The following is a 10,647-nucleotide window of genomic DNA, read 5'->3' on the forward strand; positions in this document are numbered from 1 at the left end:
GGGGCGGCCTCCCCCCCGGGATGGAGAGGGCGGGGAGGTGCGGAGCGAGGGGCGCTTCCCCTTCCGGAAGTGGCCGCCTCTCGCCACCACATCTGGATGGCTGGACTTCCCGGCTCTGGCACAGGGAGGCACGTGGGCAGGGAAGGAGCATCGGCGGGGGTGGGTCCTCCACTCGTAACGTGGGGTCTGGACTAGTCTCAGCCACGCTGTCCTGTGTAAGGCCCTACCCCGAGCATAACAGCCCCGGTTATTGAGCGCTTGGGGCATTTTACAGGGCCCCGGTCCAGGCGAGGTGTTTCCCCAGCGGATTGGTGAAGTGCCCCCCTGCTTCCCAGGCGACTGTTGTGCTTGGGAGCATTTGGAACTCCAGGCGAAGGTCCCTGATGCCTCTTGAATTACTGATGGGCTGGGGTGTGTGCGCGCGCGCGCGCGCGCGCGTGTGTGCGTGTGTGTGTGTGTGTGTGTGTGTGTGTGTGTGTGTGTGTGGTGGGGGGGGGTACCCTATTGGGGAGCCATGGCGACAGATAGGACTTCTGAGCAGGGTCTTCAGTGCGATCCTGGCTTTCAGGTGTAAGAATTTGACGCCTGTCTTCTCCTTTGCTGGCCTCTGTGGGACTCAGCTTTCGTCCTGAATCACAGTGGCTGTTCTGGAGAAGAGAGTGGAGGTGCTTGGCTTACTTCCCCTGCCCCCCTGGCCTTACCTGGCTGCTCCTCTCTCTCCAGGCCCCGGGTGGGGCCTCAGCAGGGATGCTGAGGTGGGGTTCTCCACCTCTTCTCAGCCAGAATGGGGGCGGTTTCTCTGACGGCTTTGGGCGAGGCTGGAGTGTCTGTTCGCTTTGATCCCAGAGTGACCGTTAACAGGGAAGCAGATGGGATTTGAGATTCTCCGGGGACCCCGGTGCTCAGAGTCCTTGTGTGTGGGGAAGGGGCAGGGGCTGCGGTGTGGGGCATTTTTTTCTTGCCAAGAAACTTTGACACTTTGTGGAGACACAGGGCCCAAGGGCTAGTTGAGTCTCAAGGGAAAGGAGGGAGGGGGGGAGGCTTCTTAGAGCTGAGGTGCTGGGAGGGCTTCCTGGTGGCGGTGGTTGAACTGAGACCCGAGACTGAAAGCCCGGAGCTTTGGGGTAAGGCTCTGGCTTGGAGCTTAGGTCTTTCTCTCTTTCTTTTTTAACTAAAGTTTAGTTTGTTTTCTCTTTCCCAGCCCTGCCTTCTTCCTCTCCAGGTTTGGGTAAAAGGGGGTATATAGGTGCCACGAAATGCCTTCGAAGAGCTCACCTCTACTTGTTTCCTGAAAGAAATGAGGCAGTGGGGTTTGCCTAAAATGGGAGAAGATGTTCATAGGTCACACAGATCTGTGTCTAAGGGTTCGCTTTGGTCCCAGTGGGAAGCAGGTCACAGCTCCCCTGGGGCCTGGGGAGGTAGGGTGTGATGCCTGGGCACCTGACTTTGAATGGGCAGGGGGAGGCTGCTCAGAGCCACTCCCAAGAGAAGGGAACAGGTTTGTCTAAAAAGGTTTCTGTGGTCTTTTGTTTCTGCCATGCAAGAAAAATGGCTTGTTCTGGAATAGCTATTTGCTGTGTTTCTCTCTTTCCCTCTTCTCTTTCTTGAAAGGCATAAAATTCCTTTTTGTCTTAATTATGGGGGCTAGTAGAGACACTTCCCCACGGCCTGGCTGAGTGGGTGGGGTGGGGGAGGTGCTAGCTGCCTCTGCCAGGCGCGCAGCCTTCCAGAGGTGATGTCACTCCTGGCTTCGGCTCCGCAGCGAGGGTGGAGCCGGTGTGAGTCTCTACCTGTGGCTCGTGGTGGGTTCCAATAAAACCTCATTAACCCAGATCGGCGGGGAGGGGAAGGGAAGGGAGAAGGGCCTGGAAAGAATTAGTGAGAAGCTTGAATTTTGGAATCTTTTATAGAGGAGTCTTTTCTCTTGCAGCAGAATTTGAGGTTCTGAAATCCCTTGGGACGGAAGTATACAGGGCTTTCTCAGGGAGCTAAGAATCCATGGTACCTTCAAAAGTATTCTCACTTTGAGCAGGGCTTTCTGAACTATTTATTTCCCTTCCGTTACTAGCAGAAGAACGCTAACCATAACTGGCCCTGTGGGTGCGAGGGTCCTCAGTGGTCACTGTACCAGGTGATCTTACGTCTCCTGGGCTCATGGAGCTCCGAAGAGTACTTGGCCCCTGTGCCCGGGGCCCCCAGGTTGCTACATTTTGTCCCCCAACTCTTCCATCTCTGTCTGGGAGCAGCCAAAGGGACATGGGTGTGTTTAAGTGTAGTTAGCCACTCTTCCGTTCAGTTCTAATTGGCACTTTTCTCCATTCCGAGAAACGAGTCCGATGTGTTAGAGTTAATCCTAAGAGCAGAGTTTTCAGCTCGGAGTAAGGGTCTCACCTCTGAGTAATGTTCATGATCTGTGACATGTGGTCCCTGAAGGCACAGGGACCTCTGCTGTGTCCCTGCTAGTGCCTAGAATGACAGAGAGGCTGTCAAGGGAGTTTTTCTTCATATATATATATATAATTGATTTCAGACAGGAAGGGAGAGGGAGAGAGAGATAGAAACATCAATGAGAGAGACTCATTGATCGGCTGCCTCCTGCACACCCCTTACTGGGGATCAAGCCAACAACCCGGCACGTGCCCTTGACTAGAATTGAACCTGGGACCCTTCAGTCTGCAGGCCGATGCTCTATCCACTGAGCCACACCAGCCAGGGCTCAAGGGAGTTTCTTAGGGGCTCCCTTGGTGAACAGGAATGAGTGACCTCTGGGTGGGAGCACCTGATGACCCCATGCTCCTCTCCTGGCTTGAGTTGTAAGTGACTTGCCAATGACAAGTAGCCTGGACCCAGCGAGGCTAACTGGCCACAAATCCTGATTGGCCAAGGCCTCGTTCTTCGCGTGGGTCCTGTCTCCCTCCGCTCAGCGTGTTGATTTGGACTGTAGGGCACCGTCTTTGCACACCTTACTGGTTGGCAGGCCACACACAGCTTTGGGCTGAGCAGAGCCCCAGGACCGAGTCTCAACTCTGCCCCTAATTTACCACGTAATCTTGGGTGAGTCACTTCACTCCCAAATCTTGATGTCCCGTGAAAAGCGGGTAGCATACCTGTTCTCCCTGTCCTCATTCTGTCATTTGCGTGCTCGTTTCATAATGAATTCGTGAAAGCGTTTGGTAATGAAAGTGCCCGAGGAAAGTTAGCCGTAGATATATCGTGCTCAGGGCTTTTCCGACCTTATTTCATCTTTACCCCAAACCTTTATACTCTGTGTCATTGCCTCCATTTTGTGGGTGAAGCCTGTAGAGCCGAGCCCCTCTAAGGGGCAGAACCAGGAGTGTGTGTGAGTGTGTGTGTGTGTACGTATGTACGTGTACACGTGAATGTGCATGGCATGAATATATTGATGGACTGTCAAGTCTCCCCCATGAAGCCCAGCACACAGCCCACTGGATCCTGCACAGCCCTCATGGGTATTTGCGGTTCCATCCTGAAGAACCGTATGTTTGCGTGTTTTGAATGGAGGTGTCCTTGCAGTGACCTGAACAGTGCTTTAGGCCAGGGGTTCTCAAACTACGGCCTGCGGGCCACATGCAAATACAAATATTGTATTTGTTCCCGTTTTGTTTTTTTACTTCAAAATAAGATATGTGCAGTGTGCATAGGAATTTGTTCATAGTTTTTTTTAAACTATAGTCCGGCCCTCCAACCGTCTGAGGGACAGTGAACTGGCCCCCTGTTTAAAAAGTTTGAGGACCCCTGCTTTAGGCAATCCTAGGGTTTAGGTCAGTGATGGCGAACCTTTTGAGCTCGGCGTGTCAGTATTTTGAAAAACCCTAACTTAACTCTGGTGCCGTGTCACATATAGAAATTTTTTGATATTTGCCACCATAGTAAAACAAAGACTTATATTTTTGATATTTATTTTACATATTTAAATGCCATTTAACAAAGAAAAATCAACCAAAAAAATGAGTTCGAGTGTCACCTCTGACACACGTGTCATAGGTTCGCCATCACTGGTTTAGGTAATGTACTGGGTTTGGGTTGGGTTCCTTTGATGGTCACTTAGGGACAGGCAAGAGCTCCTCCCAGGAAGTTTAGGTCAGGAAACAGTGGGACCCATGAGAGTGGGGTGGGGAGTGTGCACCCGAGGCCCAGTGGGTTGGGGGGCATACAGTTCCCTTGTTCGGATAGTACCCTCAGTCTTGCCCCCAGACAGCAGCCAGCCTGCACTGTCTTTCCTCTTGGGCATGGGGGTAGGGATGGGGTGGGGGCACCATGGCACAGCTGTGTTACCAGAATCCAGGGCTCCTGGCTCCTGTGCTGGCTTCCACCTCCTGCCCCGCTGCAATCCAGGTCCCGCTGCTGGAGCAGCCACACACACACACACACACACACACACACACACACACACGCACGCACGCATGCACGCACACACCCGAGGACTTGGCCATTAAATGGCGTCTAGCCCCAGAACCCTGGTCCTTTTACAGAACAAACTATTTCTGATTTCGTCCTCCTATTCAACAACCAATTTTGGAGTCTCGGGTTGAAAGTCCCCCTTTCCCCCCAGGGCCTGCCTACGTGTGTCTAGAGAGAAGGCATGGGATTAGGGAGTCTGGAAAGAGGGCTTTTGGCGCCGGCTCCTGCACCTGGAACAGGCTCAGCGCCCTGTCATTTCCCTCCAGCTGATCCAGCAGGGGCTGGGCTTCGGGCGGAGTGCGCGCCCTGGAACCTCTCTGAGTGGCCTTGCGCGCCCTGAGTGCTGAGGGAAGGGAGGGCAGGCGGGTAGCTGGGTAGCTGTCCCTTGACGCAGGAGGCTCGTTTGGGGCGCAGGCTGTAGAGCTTGAGGTCGCAGAGGCAAGACCTGGCGCTCGGGGTCACTTAAGCAACGGTACCTTCCAGCTCTGGGTGGACAAGGGAAGCCTCCCCTTCGCCCCAGGAAGGGCTAGCTGTGTCTGCGATGTGACCGCCGCCTCCTCCTGTCCTCAGGAGGCTCCGTTGGGTGGGGAGTTGGCCCTAAAAGGTCTGCTGCATTCCCAGGCCCGAGCAGGGGCGCCTGATCAGCTCCTCTGGGCTCGGTGCTGTGGGGTCCAGAGCCAGGGTGGTGTGGGGGGCCTAGGCTTCCTCCGGAAAGTGTCCTGCTGCCCGTCAGGCTGTGCCGGTTTGGGGACCGCACATGTGTGGACACAGGCTCTCAGAGGAAGAAGAGTGCAGTAGGCAGGCACGGGCTTGGGACCATCGGGTCCAGAGAGGGAGGCTGGTGGCAGGACCTTCTCCTGGACTTGGTTGTCTGCCCAGTCACTCTTCCTGTTGACCTGGGAACTCCTAGGCTTTCAGATGCCCCCCTCCTGCCCCAGGAACCCCGTGAGCATCTCTCCTCCTGGCGTTTATGGCTCTGTGGGCTGCCTAATTATATGTAGAGGCTGCTCTTCCGCTGGCCTTCGGCCCTGGGAAAAACGCTTCCCAGTGACTCACCTGGGGGTTGCAGCCCCACAAGGCCCTTGTGTGTGTGTGTGTGTGTGTGTGTGTGTGTGTGCGCGTGTGTATGCAGGGGTGGGATGGTGGGTCTGGCCCGCAGCATAGGTTGCAGCTATGGCTGGGCTTTGCCTGGACATTCCTGATTCCGTTTCCCCCCAGGCTCTCCTGATGGTAGGCTGCATCCAGAACTTTTTGGGAAACCTGGTTGTCACCTACCTGCCTGCAACTTCCTTCTCAGAAACCAGGAAGCTGTCTTCCTCTCTCCCTTCCTTTCTGGCGGTCTTTTCCCTTTATAGCTGCAGCTCTGACACTCCTCCATCCCTGGCTGTAGGAGTCTGCGGCATTATTCCCACCGAAAAGGGCAGCCGGGGCTCCTGGCCGTCCTAGTCCCAGGTTGGCCCTGACTGTGGGCCTCAGTTCCCTCACCTGCTCAAGGGGCCTCCCTTCCCTTCGTCAGCTCTGACAGCCCGGTGGCTGCAGAGAGACCTTGTTCTGGGAAGGAGGAGGTGGCCCTGGGGGACTGGGGTGGGCTCAGCAGCCTCCACCAGTATTCTGCGTGGGGAGCACCAGCTGCCTGAGGGGCAGACCTGCGGGGTGGGGTGAGGGCAGGCTGCATGGAACGGATGAACTTGGAGCTCAGTGTGGGAACCTCGGGTGGACGAGGCCCTGGGCGAGGTCAGGCTGGGGGTGGGGGTCAGGGAATATTACCCGCACACACCCAGGCACCCTGGCCGCCTGCCCCAGGGCCACTCATTAGCAGGAACGGAAGCCATGGTGGGCAGGTTGGGGCAGTGGGGAAGGCAGATCTGTTTATCGCTCTGCTCATCAGCTGAGTCATGGTGCCGGGCCCACGGGCCTTTTTCAGAGACTCACCCAGCCAGCCTTGACCGGGGGCCCATTGTGTGCTGGCTGTGGGGTGGGGGCACTACAGGAAGGCAGACTAGCGCTTGGGGGCCTGGCTTCCAGCCCCGGCCCTCTTTACTGCTGAGTGATTGTGCATGGGCCTCAGTGAGCCCATCTGTGAAATGGGGGTGGGGGGCTCAGAGGTGGAGGTGAGGTCATGCATTTAGGTGTTCCTAAGTCTCACGGCGATGTGACAGGACTGGTGGGTATCTGGGCAGGGCCTGCCTCCGCTCCTGCTGCCCGCGAGTTCTGTCTCAAGCATGGGGGTCATGAGCCGTACCTGGCCTGGGCAGATGTGGAGGGGTCCTTGCCTGGTCCAGGGGTGCATGTAAGAGAGGGTGGCTATTACGGGGACCAGACGAGCAGCAGTCTGTGCAGACAGGCCAGCCCTGCTCTCGGACCGCTTGGGCGCCACTGAGCTCCAGAGGTGCGGAGAAGTCCCCCCACAGTGATGTTGAATTCACCATCTTTCCTACTGAGGAGACAGGGTTCTGGGACCTGGCCAGGGTGGATGGGACATGGGAACAATGGGAGGGACTTCTGGAGGGCCGAGGTGAGCTGGTCCACCCCAAAATCTAGCCTGTGCTGGGCACCAGGAGGCCTCGGGGGTTGAGGACCTGGACTTCTGTTTCCACGCCCTGGCACCTCATGGCCGCGGAAGCCCGGGGCCTCACCTGACCTGTGTGGGGGCTTGGCTGTATCAGTGCCATGGTGGGTGCATGGGGCAGCACTGGCTCTTCCCTCCCGTAGCTTCTCGGCATCCCTGCTGCCCAGGAAACTATTTGGGGCCTTGGTGTCCTGTCTCCAGGGAGTGTCCTGGATGGATGTGTGGTCAGGTTTGGGCTCGCAGGGCCCCAGGCTGCGGGGGTTTGAGGAGCCTCTGACGTCACTTCAGAGAGAACCGCTGGGGTGCGGTGCTGCCGTCCTGGTGACCGCATCGCCTCAGGATGGGGCATGGGGAGGGTCTGGGCAGCAAGACCTGCTGGGCTGTGGGCCAGGCTAGGAGACTGGGCCACTGGGCTGAGCGAGATCTTCGGCACTGCCCCACCTCCCCTTCCCATCCCCCACAGGCACGCTGGGGGGCTGGGGGCTTGGAGGATGGGTCTAGGCGCAGTTTTCCTGGGATGCCTGGTTGTGATAAAGTCCTGGGAAGGCTTAAGCCAGGAAGCCGCCCGAGGTCTTGCAGCACTGGCTGAGGCATCCTGGGCTCTGGGAATTGTCTGAGGAGCAGAGAGCCCCTCATGCCCTTTCCCCTCTGCCCCCTGTGGAACAGGAATCTCTGCTAGACCCCCATCTAGGGTCTGCCTTCCTCTGGGGAAGGGACTGGGGTCCTGAAGCCTTGGGGCTGGGCAGGCAGGATGGGACCAGAACTGGCTGGCTAGTCTGCCTTGATTAGCCCCACCTGGGGCTGGAGCAGAGCAAGGTGCTGGGGGTGGTGGTGCAGGGGGAGGGATGGGGAGAGCACAGGGCATGGAGTCTGGCCCACCCAGCTCATCACCAGGCTCCATCACTTCCTGTGCCCTCAGGCATGTTTCTGTGTCTGCCTCTAAGCCTCAGTTTCCTCATCTGTAAGCTGGGGTGTTTCATGTCCTGTGTGACTCAGAGGGGCTTTTGAAAATATTCAGTGAAATAACATACGTGGCATGATTTGTAGTCCCTTCCTGGGCTCAGAGGGGCAAGTCTGGGGGAGAGCTTTGGGGCTAACGCTGCTTGGAGAGTCCTTGGGGAGAGCCCCCCACCCAGTGCCCGTGACTGGGGGAGGGGCGCAGTGTAACCGGACCTGCGCCTGCAGTTACCCCGTGTGAATGGCCGCCTGGCCTTACCCCGGTGTGCTGATGTCACAGGGCCTGCAAACCTGGCTTTTGCCCCTTCTCAGAAATCGGAGCCTCCCCTCTGCCTGACCTCTGCCAGGGGCTGGCTCCTGACCCGGGGCGGGGTGCGGGGCTGGCAGGCGGTGGGAGGAGGCCAGCTGAACCCAGACAGCAGGCCCCCAGCTATGCCGGGTAGTGGCTGGTGTCTAGACCTGCAGACTGAGGGTTTCCCCACCCTTAGGATCCCCCCTTCCTTCTGCACTTTTCTAGAAAATTCTGCCTTCCGTCACTCAGGCCAGAAAATACCAGCTCCGCTCAGCCATGGGACCCCCTCAAGGACGCTCTGCCCTTCCTGTGTGTCTGGCTGGGCTCCCAGCAGCCTCCGTGTGCTGACCGCTCCGAACTGCGCTTTATTCCAGAGGCAGGTCCCAGGCTGGCCCGTTACTGTTCCGTGTGCGGGAGAGAAGCCAAGGACATCTGTGGCTCCGCGCTGGAGCAAAGGGAATTCACTCAGTCCTTCTCTTTTGGGTATGGAGCTGGCTGGCGCACATTCTGACACAGGTTGGAAAATGTGCTCTTGGCTCCTCCAGCTTCCCTTTAGCAATCCTTCCCCATCCTCCACACTCCTGCTCTCCCCACCACCCCAGTTCCAGAATAGCCCCCCCCCCACACACACACACAGAGCTGGTTTCCACTCTGCTGTGGGTGACTGGCACCCCTTAGCCTTCCCAGCGGCACTTTTCTTTTAAAGGGGACGCCGATGGGGAGATCTGGGTGATAGAGCGCGCCTCCCTCCTGCTCGCACAGCTGGAGCGCTGCTGGCTGCAGGTGTGTCAAAAGCTGCAAGTTTCTGCCTCCAGTGAAACCGAAGAACACTTTATTTAGCCAGCGCAGGGGGAGGATGTCTCTACAGGCCCATGTGCCAGAGGTGACAGGCCCCCCAGGCCTGGGGGAGTCTGGAGATTAATCAGCTGGAGAGCAGTTTCAGGGGCCCTCACGGGGGGCCGTCTGGAGGATCCTGCACTGAGCTTCCGGCCTTGGCTGTCTCGCTAGGACAGCCAGCGCTGGGGAGGGACGAGGCTCTGGGGGCCTGGCGCTCCCTCTGTCCCTGTGGGGTGCCAGTTACATCGCCGGGGTCACCTTGATTTGGGGCATCTCCAGCAATCTGCCTGGGCCATAACCCCCTTTGGGAAGCTGAGACCGATGACTCTGAGTCACTGTGATCAAGAGGCCCCCATCCCCACATCCCCCACCTTACCATCCTGAGTGACCATGTTTGTGGTGTGCCACCCTCAGGTGCCCCTCGAGGGCGGGCCTTGATTCCCCAGCCACAGACTTGGGACGAGGAGCTCCCTGGCCACCACTCGGCTAAGCACCTGGTACAGTGGGCAACCCGCAGGGTCTTTCCCGGGTCACCCGGTGAGTTGGGAGCAGGGCCCAGGCGACAGCCAGGTTTTCCCGGAACGTGGGCTGGTCACTTTCCCTGCCACTCCTTGTCTGGCTCCCAGGGCAGCGCCAGGCTGGGCCGGGCCGGGCGGCCTTGCTCAACACTGAGCGGAATCTTTCCAAGCGGCCCAGGTTCTGGCAGGCGCGGAAAAGCAGAGGAACTGGTCTTCCAGCTCCGGCCCTGCACCCAGCCCTCGGCCGGGCCTGTTCTCAGACAAGTCCCTTCATGAGGGCTGGAGGCAGCACCCTTCCCGTGGAGGGGGGACCCGGGTGCCGGCGGCAGCTCTGACCTGGTTTGGGCATCAGGGCTGGCATTGGTTGCCAGGATCCCCTCTCAACACATCCCTGGCCTCTCGGGGTGCCCCAAGCCAGCTACGTGAGGCAGGGGAAAGGGCTCTACGACCTTGACCTTGGGTTTCCCATCTGTAAACCCTGGCATTCGGTGCCATGGGAAACGTTACTGCAGGGGGGTCTCTACAGTGAAGGATGGGTGCTGCTCTGCACCCCTGCCCTGCCCTGGAATTCCCCAGAGCATCGAGGTCTGTGTCCAGGTGGCCGTGCGGGGACCGTGGAGGTGGGGTTGTGTGTGTGTGTGGGGGGGAGGGTTCGGGTGCCCAGGAGGTCCCCTGTAAGGCACTCCTCCCATGGAAGTGCTCAGGGGGGTTGGGGACTTTTGGGGGCCCTAAGGAAGCACATTCTCAGGGTGAAGGTGGGGGCCTGCTTGCTCCCCAGGCCCCTCCCACCCGGGCCAGTCCCATCACCCCCTCAGCAGGCCCCAGCTTGACTTGGTTCTGGTGGAGAGACACCGAGCTGATAAATAACTGCCTGTCAGGCCGGAAATGCTGGTGCTGCCCGGAGGCACGGGGGGCCCTCCCTCCTGGGAGTGTGGGCAGGGGGCAGGACATCGGTGCCTCCTCAGTGGCCTCGCTTGCCTCCTGGCAGCTCCCAAGTCAGGAAAGCAGCCTTGGGAGAGGAAGTGATTGACGCACTCCCACCGGGACGTCCT

At 58.4% G+C, this 10,647-nt stretch overlaps 1 protein-coding gene across 3 annotated transcripts in view; it reads left to right on the forward strand.

Moving 5' to 3' along the window:
• Positions 1–10,647, forward strand: part of SDC1 (syndecan 1) — a 22,220-nt gene that overhangs the window by 2,490 nt on the left and 9,083 nt on the right. Inside the window, exon 1 of one of the 3 annotated variants that reach the window (XM_005874943.2) lies at positions 82–159. The exons of 1 other annotated variant lie outside the window; for it this stretch is intronic. In XM_005874943.2, coding sequence (XP_005875005.1) covers positions 97–159 — 63 coding nt within the window. In that variant the 5' untranslated portion in view covers positions 82–96. Of the gene's footprint in view, positions 1–81; positions 160–1,435; positions 1,499–10,647 lie in introns of those variants that run through there. One more of the 3 variants, XM_014546693.1, reaches the window with a different exon arrangement.

Source organism: Myotis brandtii, unplaced genomic scaffold (assembly GCF_000412655.1).
Source record: "Myotis brandtii unplaced genomic scaffold, ASM41265v1 scaffold454, whole genome shotgun sequence".
Lineage (NCBI taxonomy): Eukaryota > Metazoa > Chordata > Mammalia > Chiroptera > Vespertilionidae > Myotis > Myotis brandtii.